This window comes from Rhamphochromis longiceps, linkage group LG5 (assembly GCF_057381845.1).
Source record: "Rhamphochromis longiceps isolate RC_006_pf linkage group LG5, R_longiceps_female_GT1.1, whole genome shotgun sequence".
NCBI lineage: Eukaryota > Metazoa > Chordata > Actinopteri > Cichliformes > Cichlidae > Rhamphochromis > Rhamphochromis longiceps.
In genome coordinates this window covers 38,838,014-38,860,746 of record NC_140561.1, presented here as the reverse complement: position 1 = coordinate 38,860,746, position 22,733 = coordinate 38,838,014, and the positions used below count along the sequence as shown (strand labels likewise).

Genomic DNA, 22,733 nt, shown 5'->3' with positions numbered 1-22,733 from the left:
AAACCCCTCAGCTGTATGCAAACACAGGAAACACCGCTGCTGATAACAGACACAGATAGGCGTGGTGTGGTTTTGCATATGCTGTATATGTAGTGTGTGTGTGTGTGTGGTTGAGAACTTCCTAGTCCAGTTTGTTTCTGCAAAAGTCAGCTTCAGTCTGTTTGCTGGCAGATTAGCCGCTTCTTTCATTTTTCATTCTGCTGTTTTACCCACACTCGTGAGTATTATTTTTACATTTTTAGTTTTCTTACTTTTATAAAACTAAATGGTCATCTGCGTTAGTTAGAATTCCTCACTTTAAAAAAATGAGTAAAATATGTTTTGCATTCATTATAAGGGGAGTCAAAATGAAACCCAAATACTTCTGTTTGTGCTCATTTGTAATGTTTGAAAACCTACAATGTCAGCGAATGAACAAAGAGCTGTTATATCTATAGAGTTATATCTCTACTTAGTGGCCATTCAAAGAATCCCTTATTTAAAAAGTTTTAATTCAAGTGAAATAAAACAAGGAACTAAATATAAGGTTTTTTTTTAACTTCCTTGTATTTCTATATTTTTAAGAAAAATATACATCAATTATTCTGCACAGATAAAAATGTTTTAAACAGCAAACATGCCATTATCTTAGTTTGGAATACTACATATAATAATATGCCTCATTACTAATAAACTATTTCTGAGCTTCAATCTATTACTTTTGCTACATTGAGCTAATTTTGCTGCTAAAACCTGCTGATGAATTAGACAGGTGGAGTTTAGTATTGGTCAAATCAAGGAAAATGGTGGTTTTTGGGGATCTTAATGCCATCTTGACACTGTCACTTGAGCTGTCTTTGTTCTCGCCATATTTGTCTAGGTTCCCATGGAGACAGGATTATTTGGGAATCTCAAAAGATTTTTATAGTAAAGTAGCATAGGAGTGGTCATATATGGCACACATCATACAGAGGTCATACCGAGGTCAGAGCGTGCCTAGAGAGAAGCTGCCATGACCCAGACACTAGAACAGGATGGTGGAGTGGTTACGATTGTCACCACACAGCAAGAGGTTTCCTGGTTCATGTCACGCTGAGCTGTGTGGCTGGTTGGACCCACGCGCAGGACTCAGAGATGGAATATTTAACTCAAGGCGGTAATATTTATTCACTGGCAGAAAACAAACTTTACATGAGCACTAAAACAAAATTCAAACTAGGAAGTATGATCTAAACTGGGAGTTCATGATTTGGCATGACATAACCTGACAAAACATGACGACTGAGGAAAACACAACTAACGCAGAGGACGCGACAACGACAGGGAAAAACACAGGGCTTAAACACATACTAGCGTAATCAGGGAATGGGAGACAGGAGGGAAATGCACTCATGACGAGACACAGGGGAGCAGAACTGAAACCATAAACATGGGACAAGGACTACCAAAGTAAAACAGGGAACAAAGACAAAGCACCAAGACACAGACTAGACACTAAGACATGGGAACATAGGAACCTGAAGCACAAAGATGATACAAAACAGAAACCGCAATCCAAGGACTAAAGATGTAACAGAAAACCATAAATCATAATAATTATATTTAGAATTATCAGTTCACCAATAAATACAAAGCACTTGGTCCGTGATCCAGTACCGTGGCAATTCAAATTCAAGCTGTGGCTTTTCTGTGTGAGGTTTGAATGTTCTCCATTCACCTGTGTGTGTGTGTGACTTGTAGTTAAAAGCACTTTGACTGATCAGTTTTATTTTTTATTCACCTTTATTCATACAGGTAGTCCCATTGAGACTCAATGTCTCATTTACAAGAGAGACCTGTTGCAGACAAACATATTAAAATTAGATTAGATTAGATGAAACTTTATTAATCCCTCGGGTGGGTTCCTCCAGGAAATTCAGTTTCCAGTAGCAAAGCACTGAAAGAAGTTGCATGTTACAGATACAGATACAGTTACAACAATAAAAAAGACATAAGTAAATAATAAAACAAACAATAAAATGGCTAAATATGTCTAAAGTACAAAACAAGAACAAGTCCCCAGAGACGATATCACCAAAACATTTGTACGTCTTTTGCAAGTCAAATCAATTGAGAGAGCTTCAAATCCTTCTGCAATGAATTCCAAGAAGTCGGGGCAGAAAAGGAGAATGCTTTCTGTAATGATGTCCTGAGACCGCAGTCTATGACTAAACCTTTTGCATAACATGTACTCTGATACCAATAAAATGATAAAATGATACTGATGAACCATCCTGCATAAGACCAATGAGGACCAGTCTACCAGACAATAAAGTACAGTGTTGCGTTAAAGGTTTACAGACAGTTATAAAAAATAGTGACCCATGATAGACAGAATCCAACAGATGAAGAGAGTGAGCAGAGACAGTCATATAAATTATATCACTGTAATCCAGGATGGGTAAAAAAGTGGCAGCAAGCCTTTTTGTGGCTGTGAAAAAGAAACATGATCTGTTTTTGAAAACGAACCCCAACTGCAGCCTCAGTTTCTTTAAAAGATCGTCAATGTGTGGCTTAAAGGAGAGACTCAGGCACAATTCAATCAATCAATCAATCAATCAATCAATCAATCAATCAATCAATCAATCAATCAATCAATCAATCAATCACAATACCTAGGTATTTGTATGAGGCCACAGTTTCAGTAGAAATGCCTTGAGCAGATACAAGAGAAGGAAGTACTGCCGGCACCCTCTTTCTGTTTGAGAACAGCTTGACTTTTTTCCCCCTTTATTTAAAAGAGCACAACAATAAGTAATTGTATCATGTGCATAAAAATGAACAGGCATCTAGATTTTGTCTCACACTGTTTACATAGTAAATAGTAGTATTTTCTATGTAAATAATGTAGGCCCCAGGACAGAACCCTACGGGACTCCATTAGTGACATTTAAAAAAAAAAACTGGAAGAGACACCACTGAGCTGCAACTGCTTTGTTTGAAAGTCCAATTTCCAGTTATCTCTGACGTAAAATTCTATAGTCAACTGTTTAAAAGCTTTGAATAGATCAATAAAAAGAGCTGCACAGTACTTATTTGCGTCCGAGGCTTCATGGGGGTCATTGAGAAATTTTAGGGAAGCTGTGACAGAACTGTGCAGTTTCCTAACTCTAGATTGGAAAGGAGATAAAATACTATTTTACTCCCGATAACAAAGGTTGATTATTAACCAACCTTAGCTAAGACAGAGTTTGGAAATTGGACTGTAATTATTATTAACCATTGAAGAATCACCACCTTTCAGTGGTGGGAGTACAAAGGCACACTTCCACATCTCTGGTAAAGGACAAGTGTAACATTTAAAACATAAATTATCCCTGCTCTCTGAAACCTTTATTTAGGATTAAACATACATTTAATATAAACTTATTATTGGGAATTCTTACCCAAGGTCAAAAAAACCTTTCATGTGCCAAATGTTACTGCAATGATAAACCGCATTAGAGGAACTGGACTCCCTGGAACTTCTCCATTTTCAATAAAAGCTGCAATTTCTCAGGCCTTCACCTGGGAAATTGTAGCTTTAAAGTGATCAGAGACATGTTTTAGAATATACATGTCGCAATACAACCAACCACAGTTTTTTCAGTGTTTAAGTTTTAGTTTCTCTTTCTTCCCTTTGCTTTGGTTTCTTCTTTTTTCTGCCACGCTTCTCCATTTTCTTCCTCTGTTTTGATTCAGCAGACGTTTGAACAATACGTCACACACTGTGTGTTGGTCGTCTAAAACAGAGTTGATCTCTTGCAGAATCAAGTCAGAATGAAGATAGCAGCCTTTAATGGCAAGAACCTGGGACATAAGAAAGTCCATGACAAGTCTGTCGTCAAACACCTCACCAAGGTGTGATATTATTCTGTTATTATATGTTACCTTATATATGTAATCAAAGTAGTTGAATTAGAATACTGCTGTAGATCACATTATACCCTTTAAAATAGAGTGTGTGATCTGTATGTAGTTTAGTTCTCATTATACTTTTGAGTTAACAGAACATATTCACATATTAGTTCATTAGATAAATGTGCATCACTCTGTATCCTTGATCTGCTGGGAATGTGTTACACTGTTTTCTTGACATGCTTAATTGTTGAATTATGAAGAGAAGGTTGTAAGCAGGAGACTCTGTGTCTAAAGACAGGGGAGATAGATAGACCACATTCCACACCCCCACCTTACAGAAAGCAGAGAAACAACTGCCGAGGTCATAACTTAGGCGCTGTAACAGAGAAAAAATGTGATGTTTTGGCTTTTACGACTAGCTGGGGGCCACTAGAGACTATAAAAAGCTGAGCAACCCGTCACCATTTTGAGACATGTGCCTGACCCTCTGGTAGCATCTCTCCCGTCCGGACGTTGTAATGCTCTGACTGTTGAATTGTATGGAAATAAATGATTGTTGATTGAGCATTGATACACCGAGTATTGTCCCTCCTTCAGCCCAAAGATTCAAAGAACTGCGTGTTTTCAACAAAGGTGATAATAATTTTACCTTTACAACAGAAAGCTTTAAATACAACATCAATGACAAAATGTGTAACACTTAAATGATGTGTTTCCTCCAGATCATATCTCGGTACAGTGTGATTGTCCTGCTGGAGGTGGTGGATAAGAGCGGCAAAGCCATGGAAACGTTACTTCAAGAACTCAACAAAACTGAGTGAGTTCCCTGCAGTGATAGTGTGTGTATTTAATTATTTTATTTACAACATTTTTATGTAGAAAACTGCATGTTTAAGTTGCTTCTGTTTTCCTCGGCACTAACAGAAAACACCCCTACAAAAAAACTGCCAGCAAACAACTGGGACGAGACACCTACAAGGAGCAGTATGTCTGTTTCTACAGGTGTGTGAGTCTAAGTTCACTCGAATACAACATCTCAGTGGTTATTAATCAGACTTTAATTTGTGAGATTCATGGCCAGACACACTGATGTCTGACTATTTGTGTTTATCTCTCAGACCAGATGAAGTGACGCTGAAGGACTCACACCAGTATGAAGATAATCAGGCTGGAGATGAAGATGCCTTTGCCAGAGAGCCCTTCATCCTGCGGTTTGATTGTCCAACTACAGGTTTGTGCTTTTTACTGTGTTTCAGTAACGCTTTAGGTTACAAAACAAAACAAGTGGAAGTGCCAAACACTGCAGTTCTACATTTTAAAACTTTTGTTTAACCCTGCTGCTTATTTGTACTCCAGTTTTGATGACAAATCCTTTTATTTTATCAGTTTCATAATTCATACTAATCAGTGTTGAGCCTTTAAATAGAGAGTTTGTGAGGCAAGATGAAGAAGCAGCATGCTGCTCTTGTCTTCAGTCATCTGAGTTTCAGTTACAAACAGTACCACCTCATCCACATTTTCTTTGCATGAATATAGTCAGTAGCACACTAACACATATTTCACATACATTTCTACAGAAATCATATTTTAGGTAGTGCATAACATGAACTGTAAGCTGGAACATATGCATCTTTTTGATTTGAGCTGACACTTTAGCTGACTTCTCACAGTATTGAAATTATAGTTTTAGGAATTACAGAAAATCTCTCAATAACTAGCTTACATGGAAATAATGTCAGAAATTAAATGAAATGTCTTTGTCAGAAAAATGAAATGCAAAACAAATCGCTGTGGAGGGTTTGTGTATCCCAGGGATCCTGAGGACTCTGTTGTTGTGGGTTTTCTATGATGGCAAATTCGTCTTGGGTGATTTAAAAGCCCCTATGAGTATAAAATATAGGAAACAGTTCATTTTGCCCAGGATAGAGTTACCGGGTCCCTCCCTGGAACCAGGCCTAAGGGTGAGCGCCTGGCTGCTGGGCCTTAGTTCATGGGGCACAGCCGGGGACAGCCCGAACAGGGGACATGAGCCCACCCTCCTGTTGGTCCACCACCAGCAGTTGTAGGGGTTGGATGCAGTGTGTGCTGTGTTGAGTCCAGGAGCACAAGCACCCTGGCAGATCAATCCCCAGCTACCGAGTGTCATGTTTCGGCTGTGTACAGGCAGGAGAAGGACCCAAACCTAAACCTATGATAACCATAACTGAGACCTAGGGAAACAAGAAACAGTACAACAAAGGACTCAAAACATAAACCATAATATAAAAACACAAGATCTCTTCAAAACAAAATAGGAAACATAATGAGACGCAGACATGACAACCAGAACTTGACAACGTAAGACACAGACATGAAACACATGAAGAGCAGGGGAGACTTAACATGGGTTGGAAACACAAGGGGGAACTAATAAGCAAATGAACATAGGAGACCTAAAGAGCTTAAACATACTATCAACATCAAAATGAACTAAAGCTCAAAACACTGGGTCATAAGACCCAGGATCGTGACATCGAGACTAACGACTGGGACATGGAATGTCGCCTCTCTGGTGGGGAAGTGCTTCTAACGTCAACTGAGGATACTGTCGGGTTGTGGCAGAAACACTCTGAGGATCTCCATATTCCCACTGACACGTCTTCTGTAACCAAGCAGAGTGTGGGGATGAGGGGGACGACTTGTCCATCACTGGGGGGTGAGGTGACTGTGGCAGTTAAACAACTCCTTGGTGGCAGGGCCCCTGGGGTAGATGAGGTTGGCCCTGAATTGCTGAAGGATGTTCGAGGGCTTGCTGCCACTTGTCCTCACCTGGGCTAAGTTGAGCCACTGAACAAGACCCCTGAACCGTGTTTATGGAAAGACTAAACTGACACTGTGAATTTGTAATATTTACTCTATTCAGGTGTACTTTGTATTGAGGCCTCTTTGCTTGTGAACTCTTTCAGTTGTACAAGATCTGGTCCTGATCCCTGTGCACACAAAGCCAGAAGACACTCTGAAGGAGCTGGACGAGCTGCACGATGTGGTTGAAGACATCAGGAAGAAATGGAAAAATGATGTAAGTTTGAGACAAGAGCACTAAGAGTTTAGTTCCTGTGTTTCTCTCCTCTCTGAGACACCTTTAGATTTTGGTTGCTTCGTGGTTTGATCATAGTAATTTGTTGAGTTGTAGATGAGATTATTTTTTCCTTCAGCGGTAGCAAAATATTGAAATGCATACATTAATAAATTATTTTATTATAAAAATTGTGTGAACACACACACTCCACATCTTCTCGAGCTCCTCTCTGAGCTCCTGCTATTTCTCCAGCTTCTCGTGTTCCTTCTTTCTGATGTTGCTGTCATTGGGAACCTCTACATCGATCACTACGGCCGTCTTCTTCTGTTTGTCTACCACCACTATGTCCGGTTGGTTAGCCACCACCATTTTGTCCGTCTGTATCTGGAAGTCCCACAGGATCTTAGCTTGGTTACATATATATATATAAAAACTTAAACTTCATGCATGCATTTACTGTATTACACTTTATAGATGTTTTGCATGTTAATTACATGTAAATTCTGTCTGGGTTTGATAAAGCATCACAGACCAAAAACCATCTTGAAGATAAGCTATGCAGGAAACATTGGAGTTTGAAAGTGAGCAAGACAAATTTTTAAAATATATCTTTTTATTATTATATTATATGTTAATATTATCTTTTTTTTAATCACATAGTGAATCAGAATCAGATTATATTTTAACTATTTGATTTTGTCTTTCATGTAAACAAACTGATAACAGCGGAGTTGAAAAAAAAAACAGCTTTAAATACACAAATGCATAAAGTTCCTGATTCATCGTATCCTGTTTCTGTGCCTTTCAATTGGCCTCTTACAGTGAAGTAATTTGCAGTAAACCACAGAGAGTGGTATTCAGTTATTGTTCTGCCAGCTCCTCACAGAATTATGCAATAATAATAAATATATGACACCACATAAACCTTGGTGCTGTTATTTAATGAATCTGTCATTGTATTAAGTGAGTTCTGCTCTCTGTCGACATTTTCATTTCTTTTGTAGAACATTATGATTTTGGGGGACTTTAATGCAGACGGACGATATCTCTCCAAGAAGAAGAAGGAAAAGATCCGCATCTGCTCTCCGTCCTACGATTGGCTCATTGATGACGATGTCGACACCACAGCTAGCAACAACAATGATAACACCTACGACAGGTGACACACATGATAATGACATAGGAGGAAACTAAAGACTCATTTTTATTTGGCCAAGTTTGTGCAAACAAACAAGGAATTTGACTCCGGTTCACTTTTCTCTCTTCATGCTGTGAAAGAAATGTGTGTGTTTATATATGTACACACACAAACACACACATACATAAAAAGCAGCGGGTTATTTCAGCGTTCATCAGAGTGACAGCGTGGGGGGAAAAACTGTCTCTGTGGTGGCAGCATGTTTAGTAAACAGCGTCTGTAACGCCTGCCTGAAAGCAGCAGTTTGAACATGTGAGAGCTCAAAAAGAGGAAGATACTTCTACAAGAAATAATATTAATGAAAATTAGTGAGTATATTACTCTTCATACTATCTGCACTATCACACCACAATTCTCCATATAAGGACACAAGTCGAGGTAAAGTGGACGGAGTGACGACTTTCTTTTAAGACAGAAATCTGCACCACTGAAGCAAAAACCAGGAGAAAGAAACAGACGAACTAATTCACATAGGAAAATATTCATGAATCACTGATTGATGTCTGTACAGTTTACTTTGTGGGGAAGCACTATTTGTGTATTTTTGTGAGCTGAGCGACAACAAAGCCTCTGCAACATGGCCGACAGGCCTTTTTTTATTATTAAACAGAGTGCCTCTCACAGCTAACGTCTAATGTTAGGGACATTAGGGAATTTCAAACTGAGAGAAAAATAAAGGGATAAAATTATTGGAGCTTCACACAGTAAAGTGTACAGAAAGAAGTTCTTAATTTTTTTTTATGTGTCTCCTCTTCCTCAAACAGAATTGTTGTGTATGGAGAGACCATGTCGAACGCCATCGTCCCCAACTCGGCCAAGTCTTTCAACTTCCAGCAAGAGTTTAAGCTGACTGATGAGGAGGTGAGACTCACTTATGTGTTTGTCTAAACCGAAAGATAGAAATGATTTGACAGTTGACATCATTTTAAAGGACAGCATCAGTGTTGTTGTTTAACTATATCTACTCTCTAAGGCACTCAGCATCAGTGACCATTACCCCGTGGAGGTGGAGCTGAAGACCAGAGCAGGAAGACAGAAAAGGATGGCTGTGCCTGACGGGACAGAGATGACATCTGGGGAAGAACAGTCTCAGAAGAAAGGTGTCTGAGATGGTTTAATAAAAATGAATTTTATAAAGGAGCAAATACCTCATGAATCTCAGGGCTGATCTCAGTTCAGTTACATTCTAATTAATTATGCAGAGTTGCTGCTTGTTTCGGAATCAAAGTGATGTGACATATCTCATTTTAACTGAAATACACTAATAGTAACAAATTTATAGCAAACATGTTCTGCAGTGTTGTATCCTGGATGCTTCTGAGAGCAGATTTTACATTTCCTTCTTCTAATATTAAACAACAGTGAAACAGACCAAACCAGCAGGGTCACCAAAGATGGCGCCCAAGCGAGCGGGAGCACCGAAGAAGAAAAAAGATGAACCAGACAGACAACAGAAGAAGAAGAATGTGAGAACAAAAAGGAAGCGAGGGCGGGCATCCAACACGCCAACCAAGAGAAGACGTCAGGATGTTCAATGTTCATGATCTTACTATTAATTTTAAAAAGTAGAGTTACTGTAGTTAGAGCAGATAGTATTAAAATGTCAAAGCTTCTGTTTGTTTGATTTATTAGACCACATCAGGTGGTTCTCTGTGATACCAAAACACCTTCTGTTAGTCTCTAGTATTTATAGTACTCGACAAATCAGGATGAATGTACTGTAGCAATGAAAAATTTGTTTACAAATATTAGTATTGCATGAATTCATTTTCCATGGCAAACTGATATCAATGTTTTATAGACATGTTTTTGAAGTCATAATAAAATATTTTTCATGCACAGAGACAATACTGTTCAAACATTTTCTTTATTCTGCATTGAGAGCAAAAGCTGACAGAGGCACAGCTTCCTGTAAACACTTACAGTGTGCTGACGCAAAGCTTTTTGTAATTTTTTCCCTTGAGAATCTTCGTGATCCAGTTAAGGTATTTTGAGATGTCCGTATAGACATTGGGGACATCCGGATAGTTACAATTTCCCAGCTCGGTTCTTGGAATGCTTTTGTTGAAAGAAACAATACCGACAGCCATTCCCTTGCAGACCAGAGGGCCACCAGAATCACCCTGTGAGGAGGAAGTATTTACTTTGTTCATGTGATACTTAATGCAGAGTGCTCATATATTTCTCAACAACAGAGCAGTTAGCAATGACTTTTCAAGGAAAGGACAGAAAAGGTACCTGACAGAATCCTTTTGTTGTGTTGTATCCACCTGCACAGATAATATTGGGAGGAAGATTGTATCCAGGAACCTTTTGAGCCCAAGCATTCTGGCAGACTTGTGGGCTGATGACCGACACATTCACCACTCTCAGGTCGTCAACAACACTACCGTAAGTGTTTATCTTACCCCATCCAGCCACTTGGCACTTCTCATTTTCCTTTAATGTCATTTCATGTAAGGGAAGTCGAATGAATTGAATTCTTTTGCTTGGTCGGACAGGTCTAGACAGCTAGAGGCACAGAATTAAAGAGTAAAGATTATAAATGAGTGAAAACCATGTAACAGCAATAGAGAACATTTATCTTTTATCTTTTTTTTAAGTACTTCATACTTTAACTAGAAATGCCTTGTTTTAAATGAGCAGCTTGCAAAATAGAACACTCAAAAATTTAAAAATTCTTATGTGATTTAAGAAAATAAAAAAGACAAAAAAAGACAAAAAGCCTTACTTCTAGGAGCATGATGTCATATCCATGGCCAACATTCTTATAATCTGGGTGTTTGCATTTCTTGGCAATCTTCATTTTCTTATCAGCCTTCTTGAGGTTGTGGTTACCGAGAACTACACGTTTAAGATCCCTGAATAAGATATAATTCTGAGATCATCAGAATTAGATTTTCTGCAGTTGCATGCACAACAAGATGAACAAAAACTAAATGATAAATTTCTTTTTTATTAAATTCAATTTTATTTATTCACTACAACAGTTACTTCAAGGTTCTTAGCACGATTGTTGCAATAATTCAGATGGTATCAGAATTATTATATTATTATGATCATTAGATACATATACTCACAAACACACACATACAGTATATATATATACATATATATATACAGACAGATAGATAGATAGATAGATAGATAGATAGATAGATAGATAGATAGATAGATAGATAGATAGATAGATAGATAGATAGATAGATAGATAGATAGATAGATAGATAGATAGATAGATAGATAGATAGAGAAGCATAGGACATTTTAAGGCAATCATTTGTTTTCCTAATCAGGAATTTCCTCAAAGAGGTGATTACTTACAGGTCACAGTGTGCAGCAGTCATTACAAAGTCCTCAGAAACAAGAAATCCTCCACAAACATGGTTTCCTCCGTGATCCTGCACTGATGCCATATACAGCATTTCGTTGTCTGGGGCTATTTTCCCATCTATAATTTTACTTCCAAGGACTAATGGAAGTAGGAGGAAAAGAATTTAATTAAAAATATTAATATTCCACATGCAGGCTGGAGAAGAGTATTCATGGTGCAACTTACCATTTTGCCCGAGGAATGTCAGCATATGAACGACCACAAATTGTTGCAGAGCAAACATCTCGGTGGTGAAAGGCTTGACCTGTCAGCTTGAGACCGAGGGGTCAGTCCTTTTGAGTCATGTGTTTATACATTTATAACACATGACTTTTAACCACTTCCTAGGGAAGTGTGGTTTTGAAACTTTCTACAGTAAGTACTTCGTTATTACTATCTGTTATATGTGCACCCCTTTCCCACTAACAGTAATGAATTTCAAACAAAAGACAGCTAAAGTCCAAAGGCATAAACCAGATTAGTGGCCTGTTAAGTCAGCGGTCCCCAACCTTTTTGCGCCACAGACCGGTTTATGCCCAACAATATTTTCACGGACCAGCCTTTAAGGTGTCGCGGATAAATACAACAAAATAAAACTAGTACCGGTACCGAAAAAAAAAAAGATTTATTCATAACACACGTGAAAAGACCCAGGAAAACCGAGTTAACAATAAAAATAACAAAATAACGCTAAAAACCAATAAAAACCCTGAAAACCACACATTTCACACCCGAGCCTCAACTCTCGCGGCCCGGTACCAAACGACTCACAGACTGGTACCGGTGATTAGATTAGATTTTAATTGGGGAAATTTTGCCTCAGACAGTCAGAAATATTATAATTCTGATCAGTTATCAATACTGAGACTCGTGATACTTCGTCAGCGGTGTGAGCATCACAGCAGATGCCATTTAGTCAAAGTAACTGAGGATAAAACACAGAAAAACATGAAGGAGATTTTCCTGGCCATAAACATTAAAAATATTCTGCAGTAGAACAAAAATGGAAGAAGACCATGAATCATGAATCTGATGCTGCTGAAGTGAAGTGAGGTTTTAATAGAGACACAAATATTTGCGTATTGCAATTTGGCATAATTTCAAAAGTTTCTTCTTCATTTCTTCAGTGTTGAACTGAAAAAAAACCATCATCTGACAGCACTGTACACAACGGTAGACTGTCACATAATAAGCAAGCGAATTGTCATGGTCCTGGGTCGGTGACCCAGCGTTTTTGGTTTTTGTACTTTTACTTTTGATAGTTTTATGTATTATGACTGTTGTGTTTTGGGTTCCCTGGGTTTAGTTTGTGTTCCCTCTGTTTGGTGTCATCTTTGCCTGTGTATCCCCTTTTGTGTATTAAGGTCGCTGTGTTAGCTCGCGTCTCTGAGTCTGTGTGTGTCTGATCTCAGTGTGTTCAGTTTACTTTTTCCCTGTCTCGTTATGCCTGAGTACTCCCAGCTGTGCCCTCCTTTTGTGTCTCATTCCCTTGTTATCCTTCTGTGTATTTAAACCCCGTGTTTGCATCTGTTAGTTGCTGGTTCGTCTGTGTTATTTGGGGTTTTCTTGTCAGTGAATCTCCCTCCGTCATCCTGTGAACTCTCCCTGCAAATTGCTTTCTCTCGTGTTCAGATTTGTTGTTTAGGTTTTAGTTTTCCCAGTGTAGTTTATTTCTAAGTTCTGTTTTTCGCCACACTCACCTTTTGTTTGTTATCACTTGGGTTCTGTGTCAATAAAGCCCTCTCACTTCACTGCATATCCACATCTTGGGTCCTTTGTTAAATTCATACGGCTCGCCCCAGCAACCCGTGACACGAATAATGCAGAAAACTGAAATTTGAGATGGGAAACTGTTCTTGAGAGAGACAGAGCTTTGCAGGAAGTGATTTTATTGTGGTGGAAGCAAAACAGCAACGGTAAGGGAGAATTCATGACGATGTTTAACAAATATGAAGCGTAGTTTTGATTTTCTCTTGCTCCTGGTTCAGTAAACTTCAGTTGGAGAGTGACAAAATCTGCAGCTTCAGAATCTGTGAGCTGTCGGCTTTCAGCCCTAGCGGCGTGTCCATGTTTGTGCCGTTGGGTGAGAAAGCCGACACCTCACAGATTCTGATGCATCGGGTCTGTGCTTTGTGTTTACGTCTTTGTGTGGAATTTGTCTACCTGCTCTCATTTACTGTTTTAGCTTTTTGGTGGTTGACGAAATGAAAGCTTTAACCTGAGATTCCTTCGTTTCTGGTGAAATACATTTATATTTAAAAATTGATTCAGGATTTCATGAATCGATATTGTGTTATTCAAGCTGAAATAGATTTTAATCAGAAAATGGATAATTGAAACCCACCCTAGTTATAACAGTTGCACAGCCATTAAAGATCAAAACAGGTTCTAAAAAATTTTCAGGGTTTTCTTTCCCTCTGTTTGCTTCTTACTGTCTTTGAGGCTCAGGACCAGCACTCCCCACATTACATCAAACTCTTACAAGTCTAGAAAATGAGCTGTTAGACAGAAAGACATCAACTGAGTGGTATGTATTTTTGGTTTTCCAAACTGTCTAAACTGTATATAGTGAAGTCCACAAGTTTTTGAACATTAAATTTTGATTTGTGCCCAAATTATTCAATTCAATTTTATTTATATAGCACCAAATCACAACAAAAGTCGCCTCAAGGCGCTTTATAGATACAGAGAAAAACCCACCAATCATATGACCCCCTATGAGCAAGCAGTTTGGCGACAGTGGGAAGGAAAAACTCCCTTTTAACAGGAAGAAACCTCCAGCAGAACCAGGCTCAGGGAGGGGCGGGGCCATCTGCTGCGACCAGTTGGGCTGAGAGAAGGAAGACAGGATAAAGACATGCTGTGGAAGAGAGACAGAGGTTAATAACAGATATGATTCAATGCAGAGAGGTCTGTTAACACATAGTGAGTGAGAAAGGTGACTGGAGAGGAAAAACTCAATGCATCATGGGAATCCCCCGGCAGCCTACGTCTATTGCAGCATAACTAAGGGAGGATTCAGGGTCACCTGGTCCAGCCCTAACTATATGCTTTAGCAAAAAGGAAAGTTTGAAGCCTAATCTTGAAAGTAGAGATAGTGTCTGTCTCCCGAATCCAAACTGGAAGCTGGTTCCACAGAAGAGGGGCCTGAAAACTGAAGGCTCTGCCTCCCATTCTACTTTTAAATACTCTAGGAACAACAAGTAGGCCTGCAGAGCGAGAGCGAAGTGCTCTAATAGGGTGATATGGTACTACAAGGTCATTAAGATAAGATGGGGCCTGATTATTTAAGACCTTGTATGTGAGGAGCAGGATTTTGAAGTCAATTCTGGATTTAACAGGAAGCCAATGATTATAGCCAAATTATTCTGCAGATCATCAGAATGAAAAGTTATTGCCCATGTTTGCATAGCCTCTTTAAAAATATGCTTTCATGACATTATTGTGTGTTGACTGGTGGTCAGGGCTATGCAGACTGACAAACGGGACATTGAATGTCAGCTCTCGGATGGGGAGGGAGCCTGAGATTGTCTGAATTGTCTTTCTGTTCTATAGCAAATGCAGACAAAATGTTTTAGACAGCAAATAAGTTAGTGCTCTAAAATATGATGGTTTGCTTAGAGGACACCAGGAAGGATGAGTCCTCTGTCACAGATGGTTGGTCAGGGAAGATGGTCACCTGCATGTTCAAGGTCATTGCATCTCCAACCCACATCCACTGCCACTGTACTTAAGGGAAATTGGGACAATGTTAAAAACTTTCTTCTGCAATTACATTTGCAATTATATCTTAAATCGGAGACTTTGTTTTGCTGTAAGATTACAACAATGATGGCAATATAATTGCTTGTTGTTCAGCAGAACGGTGTCCAGTATGTTGGCTGATATACTTTTTTGCATTTGAAAAATAAAAGTTGGGCTGATTACATGAAGTTTATTTAATTGTTTTTTTTTAATTGCATACAGTGTAATATTAATATAAGTGTTGTTTTAAATGCACTTTAGAACAGCACGCAGCATGTAGCAGTTGCTGTTGTAATGCAGTGTAGCGCCGCATGGTGGCGCCTCCGGTCTCATAACTGGTGTGTCACCCCTGTTTTTGTTCTTCTTTGTATCATCTCTGTAATGGATTCTTCCGTGTGTATGCGGACTAGTGGGCTCTCAAGTAATGTGTGGTAGAGGTAGCACTCTTATTTTTGATATTCTAAATAAATGAGTACTAGTGAAAAGTTAGAAGCTGTTGCTCATTCGCTATCCACCTGCACACCTCTGCAGCTGGCTTCATCTCCACCGGATCGGGGTCTGGATGCAGGGCCTCCCTGCTGCTGCCGGACCTGGGGTAGTCTGCTTGTCTCCACCCAAGGAAAAAGGGTAACATCTCCTGGGTCTAGGCACCATCACCTCTCTGGAGGTGCGGTATAGAGCATGTTTGGGGGGCGGGGCTGTGGCTCCCCACGCCTTCTAGCAGATCGTTACATGGAGAAACCTTTTGTATGCACACAGGTGCACACATGGGTGCGCACAGACACAAACTATATCTTTCTTGGCTGCTCCCTCAAAGCCCATTGTGCGCTGTCGGTCTTACATGCTACAAAATAACATTGAATATTTAGTATTAAATGTTAGTTAGTTATCTAGGTTATTGCTGTGGTGTCGTGTTTATTGTTTCATTGTCCTGGGTTATTTAACCCAGCATTTTGTGTTTGTTATTATTATTACTATGTATTCTGGCTATGGTTTTGGGTCCTGTTCTTCCTCGGCGTAGTGTTTAGTCATCCCTGCCCGTGTGTTTCCCCTTGTTCTGTCAATGTCGTGTCTCTAAGTTCTGTCTCCTCATGTAAATTCAGTTCAGCTGCGTGTCCCTCTGTGTGTATTTATAGTGTGTGTCCTCTTGTGCTCGTCACGGGTCTGTCTGTTTCCTTTGCGCTTCTTTCTGTTTTGTCCCTGCATGTCTTCCCATGAGTTTAGTTTTCAGTTTCATCCATCCATTCGCTTCCGCTTATCCTTTTCAGGGTCGCGGGGGGCGCTGGAGCCTATCCCAGCTGCCATAGGGCGAGAGGCGGGGTACACCCTGGACAGGTTGCCAGTCTGTCACAGCGCCAACACACAGAGACAGACAACCATTCACACTCACATTCACTTGCACATTCACACCTAGTGACAATTTGGATTATCCAATTAACCTATCCCCACAAGCTGCATGTCTTTGGACAGTGGGAGGAGTACCCAGAGGGAACCCACGCAAACACGGGGAGAACATGCAAACTCCACACAGAAAGACCCCGGCCTGATGGTGGAATTGAACTCAGGACCTTCTTGCTGTGCGGCAACAGTGCTAACCACCGTGCTGCCCACGGTTTCAGTTTCATTCGTTAGATTTTCCCAGTTTAGGTTATAGCTTGTGAGTCAGTGTCAGTCTGTATTTTCACCTCGTGTCACTCATCGCATCAAAGTCTGTGCCTGCATCTTGGGTCCTTCTTAATAACCTCACACTGCTTGCCTCACCAACCGAGACATAGAAATCGACAGACCATGTGACTTTCGAGCATTGCATTGTAGGTACGAGTGGCAGCAAAATCAAAACACTGCATCAAGTTCTAGCATTTCCAACACTGGTAACCATTAATTCTGTGGTTTTAATCCCTACTTGCATTTTATTTGTCCCAAAAACAGTTATGTACAAAACGAAGGAGAACACGGCAGGTCCGTACAAAGACAGGCTTGATGAAAAGGAAAAAAAAAAAGTGTGAGGAAAATATCAAAGGAGTGAAAGAGTTAGACCCATGCAAGCATACAGAGTGGCGCAAGGACGTTAGCGTGTTGCCCAGCTTTCATCACGCTCATTAATTATATGGGCCTAAGTTTGAGTGCATACACTCACGAAGTGTTTGGTAACTTCAGATCCCTGCAACAAGCCCAGGTCCAGTTTACTGAAGGATGGGTACAGGACCTTGAAATCTTCAGAGTAGAACATAAGACCGTCGTCTGTACAAAGGTAAGTTTACCAGTCACAAAAATTGTCTTCAGAAATACCCATTAGAAAACCGTGGAATGATGTTCTGTGAAAATATCATGAAATATATCCATCATATCATAGGATATTAAAATAGGGAGAAATGGAATGAAAAGGAATGCAGGACTTTTCGTGACTGTTTGATATCGGTCTACCTCTTAACCGATCAAATCTGTGGTAGCAGTTTTAAACCCGGTATGACCCAGGTTGATAGAGGGTGCCCAGTCTGGATCGCATTCCAGCATTTTGTTGGCTAGTTTACCTACAAAACACAACCAACATTAGCCCGCAAAGCCACAGTAAATAAAGCAGCATAGCGCAACAAATTAGGTTCAAATCATGCGACCGGCTATGGCAGTTAATAATTCAACCGCTTCTTGCCATTCTAGCTCACCACTTGTACCTACAATCCTTTGCAGTTTTACTCTGGAAATGACGTCACATAAATAAATAATAATAACAAAGGTCAGTCAAATGGACCAATACGGTAAGGCCATAATGATGCACTTGGTAAACTAAATCCGTTGGGCATGTTTCTTGGCCTTCACACAATAATTCTGATGGCTAAAGAACTAAACGGGACAGTAAGTAAGCTTTACTCAATTTTTTCAGGCAACGAGTTTGTATAGTTTTTTTTAGTTCTGGGAACTCATTAGATTTTACAGTGTAGAACAGATACCACAATAGTTCTTATATAGACAGGAATCAGAGAAACTAACAGTAAACCCCTTTCCTGCAGTTTAGACACCAACGAAAGAATCGACCCAGACAACTTTTTAGCATAAGAATGGAAAATTTACTGAACTTAAGTGCAGAATAAAAATGCACAAAAACACTTTAACCCAAATGATATCACAGTTACTTCAGCAAATCTAATTTTTAGATTAAATTATGGCCTTTGAAATTATATTAAGCAACGCAATATTAAGTTATCACCCTTTAGGGGTTAACTCACTGATACCTCATTCAAATGTACTGATTTTACGCAGTATGCTATGTAAATTGCTATGGCATGTGCCACCCTAAAATAATCTCTTGCCACCCGTAATGCCACTCGAGTTTTGCATATAAAAATGTTGTTTATCAAAATAAGCTAGCGTTTGATCCCCTTTGATCTAAGCTACAGTTAACAGAGAATATAATTTCTAAGCACAGGTTAAGCTCAGTTGGAGGAGCAGGCCGGCCTGCGCCTTTTTGATGCATGTCCCCCCCCCTCTCTCTCCCCGCTTTCCTGTCATTCTCTACTGTCCCTAACAATCACATCACCAAAACCTAAACTGGAAAACACTAGAAATGACAAGACTTGTGCAGGTGGATGGAAAAAACTATGAAATACATGAATTCACTAACTTGACCATGACCTGCATGAAATCCTGAAAAACAGTTAACCTGACCTCAGGGATGGATCACAGAAGACGTGACACTGACAAAGAGAAACACAGGGCTTAAATACATTGAGCAATAACGAGGGGAATGCTACACAGGAGGAGAGCACAGCTGGGAGTAATTTGACATGACAAGACCAAGAGGAAGCAAAACTCAATACAGTGACATAGGACACAGACTTTCAAAGTAAATCAGGAAACATAACAGACGTGGACTTGACTAGGGGAGACAGCAACTATGGAACACAGAAACAGAAACCAAAAGACAAGAAAAGATAAACAATGTCAAGTTGAAGGGAAGTTATGAACTATTTCTGAGAGACAAATAACACCAGGATCCTTTGTAGCTGACAGCTGGTAACTGTGCAGGGGCGGGTCTAGCTGGATGGATGACTTGACTGCTGTTATCTATTGCACTGCTAATTGCTGTCTGTCTAGTAGAACTGTTAAATGTAAGCTGTTTCTTTTAAGTCGGTGTGAATAAACTTTTGCTTTAACCCCCACAACCACTGTGGATGCACTGTGGCACAGACGTAGGTGATAAACTAGATGGGTGAGACATTCAAAGTAAAATTTTTATTTAGGTCGCACCTATCAAGATAAATATCACAAATGCTTCACAACCAAAATGTTAAAACATTCAAACTAGTGCTGGCAGTGTTAATCTCGTTAAATTACGTTAACGCCATAACCACATTAACGCGGCAAATCTCCGTTAGCGAGTTACTGCGGATCGCCCGGTGCGATCAGTACTGCTTAAGATGGCGGATCTGCGCCAGTCTTCGCTGGATCGTTGCGCTATCAGTCAACTTGTGCATCTGTAAACCTGAATCTTTAAAGCTTTTGTGATGATCTCACTAACCTGACCTTTTGTGTGTAGATCGTTTATGGAACCTGATTACGAGAGGAGTGGCAGAGGAGGAGGACTTGGAGCTTTTGTACAGAGAGTGTGGAGCACCTTTTCCCCTAACCCTGTTTCCCCACGGACCCTGGCGACCTGGACCCCTTTCCCCTGCACATTGTATATAGCCACTTGGTGATTGTGTTCACTGTAAATAAACGCACTGTCTTTTGCATAACAGAAAAACCTGGCCTGCGCCTGAGTCCCTTCCAAAATCCTTATCAAAATCGTTCAAACAAATAATTACTAAAAGCAAGTTTTAAAAGAGGCGTTTTTAGCTGCTTTTTGAAAGAGACCACCAATTTCACAGATCTCAGGTGCAGAGACAGAGACTTCCAGAACTGTTTATTTTCTGAACTTTTTTGGATCTCTCTCTCTGGCTATAGTTAAACCACAGGAACCACAGTTTCCAGTGTTCTCACAGTCACACTGAAATGAATGCTTTACAATTTTTTTTTTCATTTAAAACATTAAATGGCCAAGGATTTAACAGACATTTGTCATTTTCTGTCCACCACATATGAAAAAGAGACTTATGGTCTAACAGGACGAGTCCATCCATCCATTTTCTTTACTGTGTATGCAAGCAGGGTCTCAGCAGCCTGGAGCATTTCTCACATAATATTGTGTGAGAGGCAGGGTACACCCTCAACAGGCTGCCAGTGCATCAAAACATGGTGTAGGGTCTGTAACTTACAATATAAAGGATCTTGAGGCAACTGTTGTTGTAATTTGGTGCTGTATGAATAAAATTTAATTGAACTGAACTGAATGATGCACTGGTAACCAAAGAAAAGACTCTCACAGAGGTAAAACAGGGAGAGTACAAGCCACATGAGAGTTGCCAGTTTACAGTCACAAATTACTCGATGTGCATGTCTTAAAATTAAAAGTAGGTGAAATAAAACTGAGCACAGAAAAGCCCCAGAAGATTCTCACGGTGACATGACTATGTTAACCACTGCAGCACCGGCTCACAGGAAATTTCTGTGCAAACCAAACATGAGATATGAATGTGCTACAAAAACAAGTTTGGTTTTTTTATCGCTAAAAAACATCAGTGAAACCAAACTAACTGAAAAAATGACACATGATTTGAAAGTAGCTTCATTATTTTTTATTTCTAATTTAAGAGCAAGCAGGAATATCTTTGCAATACAGGAGAGATATCTGAAGCTATTTTACATTTATCCTGCAGTTCACATACAGTATTATAATGCCAGATATTGCAGATTGCACATTGTTACAGTGTATACTGTAACAACCATATACTTAGCATTGCTTTTTTTTCAGAATGTTTTTGATCCAGGAAAGGTGCTTTGATATATCTGTATAGACGTTGGGTCGGTTTGGGTAGTTACAGTTTTTTTTCATGTTGAAAGACGCAACACCGACTGCTGTTCCATTGCACACCAGAGGGCCACCAGAATCACCCTGTAAGGAGGAAGACACTTGTTTTATTTATCTTTTATTTAAGACTAAAAGTTAAATTATACTTTCTCCAAAAGAACAGAGGACATACCTGGCAGAATCCACTCTTTGTGTCAGATCTTCCTGCACAGATAACACCTTTTGGAAGAATAACTTTCTCGAATGCCCATTGTTTCTCACAGACCTTAAGGTCAATAAGAGGCACATCTACCCATCTCAGCACATCAACAGCTTTGCCATTGGTTTCTGTGAAACCCCATCCAGCCACCTGACACTTTACATTGTCTTTTGCTTTAATCTCCTTCCTTGCCAGTTGTATCGGTTTCACTTTCTTGTCCAGTTGAAGTTTCCTCGAGAGCTAGAAGAAGCAACAAAGGAAAAGAATAAAAGGACTGATAGAAACCAACTCGGTACATTTCTGATCTTATATCAAGTCTTTGGTGAAGTACCAAGTGGAGTTGTTGAAAGCAGTGATGCATTTGACCTGTTTTTGATTGTGACTGTAATGATTCACATTCAAAGATATTTACTTACTTTGAGGAGCATGATGTCATTACCAGATACAACTTTGTCATATTGTGGGTGCTTGCATGTCTTTACACTGTATCTCATTTTGTTGTTATTAACCTTCTTCAGGTTGTGGGTTCCAATTACAACCTCCATAGGAGAACTGAGCGAGTGAATATTAAGTAGGTGTTAGCTGGGTTTTTGGAGAAAAACAAATAAAAGTTCACAGCTTGTTCACTTACTTTTTGTAACAATGTGCAGCCGTGAGCACAAAGTCTTCACTGACAAGAAATCCTCCACATACGTGTTTTCCATTGATCTGCACAGAAGCCATATACTGCATTGAGTTCTGTGGGACATTTTTGCCATTTATGATTTCACTTCCATGCCCTGCAAGAGTGAGAGGAAAAAAGTTAATGTAGGATTTTTTCAATAGATAAGTACTTACATTTTGCAATCTTACCATTTTGTCCAAGACATGTTAGAAGATAGAGAAACATAAGATCGTGCACAGCATGCATCATCTTTTCAGCCTTTCGTCTTTGAGGTGTTGAGTCAGACCCTGATATTCAGACTGTGGTTTTCATCTGCTTGCCCTTGACTTCTTACTTATATCGTTTCTGCATGAGTGCAACCTTTAAAAGGATCGCTATGATGAGCCTGTGCGGTCAGTCAAACTGTGAGGCATCACAGACCATACTAATGTTTCAGTAAATACAACGCCTGTGGTTGTGCTGCCTGGAAAGAGCATGTTATGAGGCGCTTGTGACATTTTTTTCCTCCTGCATCTATTGAGTGTTTTTCGTTTAAATGCCTCTCCAGGCTTTCAAAATGAAAAACTTAAACCTTTAGCCTGTTTGTGGGTTGCTATCACGGCAACGATAAACCCAATGCTAGATGAGTAGATGATGAGTAAGAAAAGCCACACATACAAGCTTTAGGTTTGACTCTTTGCTCTCTTGCAGTTTCTTACAGCTTCTGTTCTGATAAAACGCTTAAAGTCATTGAA

The 22,733-nt window shown here is 39.6% G+C and overlaps 3 protein-coding genes across 5 annotated transcripts; 1 reads left to right on the top strand and 2 right to left on the bottom strand.

Annotated features, from left to right (window-relative positions):
- The first annotated feature begins 112 nt into the window (after window positions 1-112).
- Window positions 113-9,913, top strand: LOC146670596 (deoxyribonuclease-1-like). 2 transcript variants are annotated; one of them, XM_085407606.1, is made up of 10 exons: window positions 113-217; window positions 3,766-3,858; window positions 4,581-4,675; window positions 4,783-4,860; window positions 4,977-5,089; window positions 6,804-6,916; window positions 7,921-8,075; window positions 8,879-8,975; window positions 9,088-9,214; window positions 9,477-9,912. In XM_085407606.1, the coding sequence occupies exons 2-10, from the start codon at window positions 3,778-3,780 to the stop codon at window positions 9,656-9,658; spliced, it is 1,041 nt and encodes a 346-aa protein (XP_085263732.1). In that variant the 5' UTR covers window positions 113-217; window positions 3,766-3,777; the 3' UTR covers window positions 9,659-9,912. The 2 variants fall into 2 exon arrangements, with proteins under 2 accessions (XP_085263732.1, XP_085263734.1); XM_085407608.1 differs by lacking the exon at window positions 113-217 and adding an exon at window positions 966-1,135 and having other exon boundaries at window positions 9,477-9,913.
- A 59-nt stretch (window positions 9,914-9,972) lies between these two features.
- On the bottom strand, window positions 9,973-11,770 carry LOC146670595 (granzyme B-like). Its single transcript, XM_085407609.1, has 5 exons — window positions 11,674-11,770; window positions 11,439-11,586; window positions 10,846-10,975; window positions 10,353-10,625; window positions 9,973-10,237 (listed from the first exon to the last, which is right to left on the bottom strand). The coding sequence occupies exons 1-5, from the start codon at window positions 11,729-11,731 to the stop codon at window positions 10,034-10,036; spliced, it is 813 nt and encodes a 270-aa protein (XP_085263735.1). The 5' UTR covers window positions 11,732-11,770; the 3' UTR covers window positions 9,973-10,033.
- A 9,288-nt stretch (window positions 11,771-21,058) lies between these two features.
- Window positions 21,059-22,248, bottom strand: LOC146670594 (mast cell protease 1A-like). Of its 2 annotated transcripts, XM_085408048.1 has the most exons (5): window positions 22,188-22,248; window positions 21,967-22,114; window positions 21,752-21,887; window positions 21,309-21,575; window positions 21,059-21,220 (listed from the first exon to the last, which is right to left on the bottom strand). In XM_085408048.1, the coding sequence occupies exons 1-5, from the start codon at window positions 22,246-22,248 to the stop codon at window positions 21,059-21,061; spliced, it is 774 nt and encodes a 257-aa protein (XP_085264174.1). The 2 variants fall into 2 exon arrangements, with proteins under 2 accessions (XP_085264174.1, XP_085264173.1); XM_085408047.1 differs by having other exon boundaries at window positions 21,967-22,245.
- Between the last annotated feature and the right edge of the window lie 485 nt (window positions 22,249-22,733).

Coding starts and splice junctions, on each gene's coding strand:
- LOC146670596 (XM_085407608.1), top strand. CDS start 3,778: ATGAAGATAGCAGCCTTTAATGGCAAGAACCTGGGACATAAGAAAGTC. Junction 3,859..4,580: donor TCGTCAAACACCTCACCAAG/GTGTGATATTAT, acceptor TGTTTCCTCCAG/ATCATATCTCGGTACAGTGT. Junction 4,676..4,782: donor CAAGAACTCAACAAAACTGA/GTGAGTTCCCTG, acceptor CGGCACTAACAG/AAAACACCCCTACAAAAAAA.
- LOC146670595 (XM_085407609.1), bottom strand. CDS start 11,731: ATGTTTGCTCTGCAACAATTTGTGGTCGTTCATATGCTGACATTCCTC. Junction 11,587..11,673: donor GACATTCCTCGGGCAAAATG/GTAAGTTGCACC, acceptor TACTTCCATTAG/TCCTTGGAAGTAAAATTATA. Junction 10,626..10,845: donor ATGACATCATGCTCCTAGAA/GTAAGGCTTTTT, acceptor CTGTGCCTCTAG/CTGTCTAGACCTGTCCGACC.
- LOC146670594 (XM_085408047.1), bottom strand. CDS start 22,190: ATGGTAAGATTGCAAAATGTAAGTACTTATCTATTGAAAAAATCCTAC. Junction 21,888..21,966: donor GCTGCACATTGTTACAAAAA/GTAAGTGAACAA, acceptor TCACTCGCTCAG/TTCTCCTATGGAGGTTGTAA. Junction 21,576..21,751: donor ATGACATCATGCTCCTCAAA/GTAAGTAAATAT, acceptor TGCTTCTTCTAG/CTCTCGAGGAAACTTCAACT.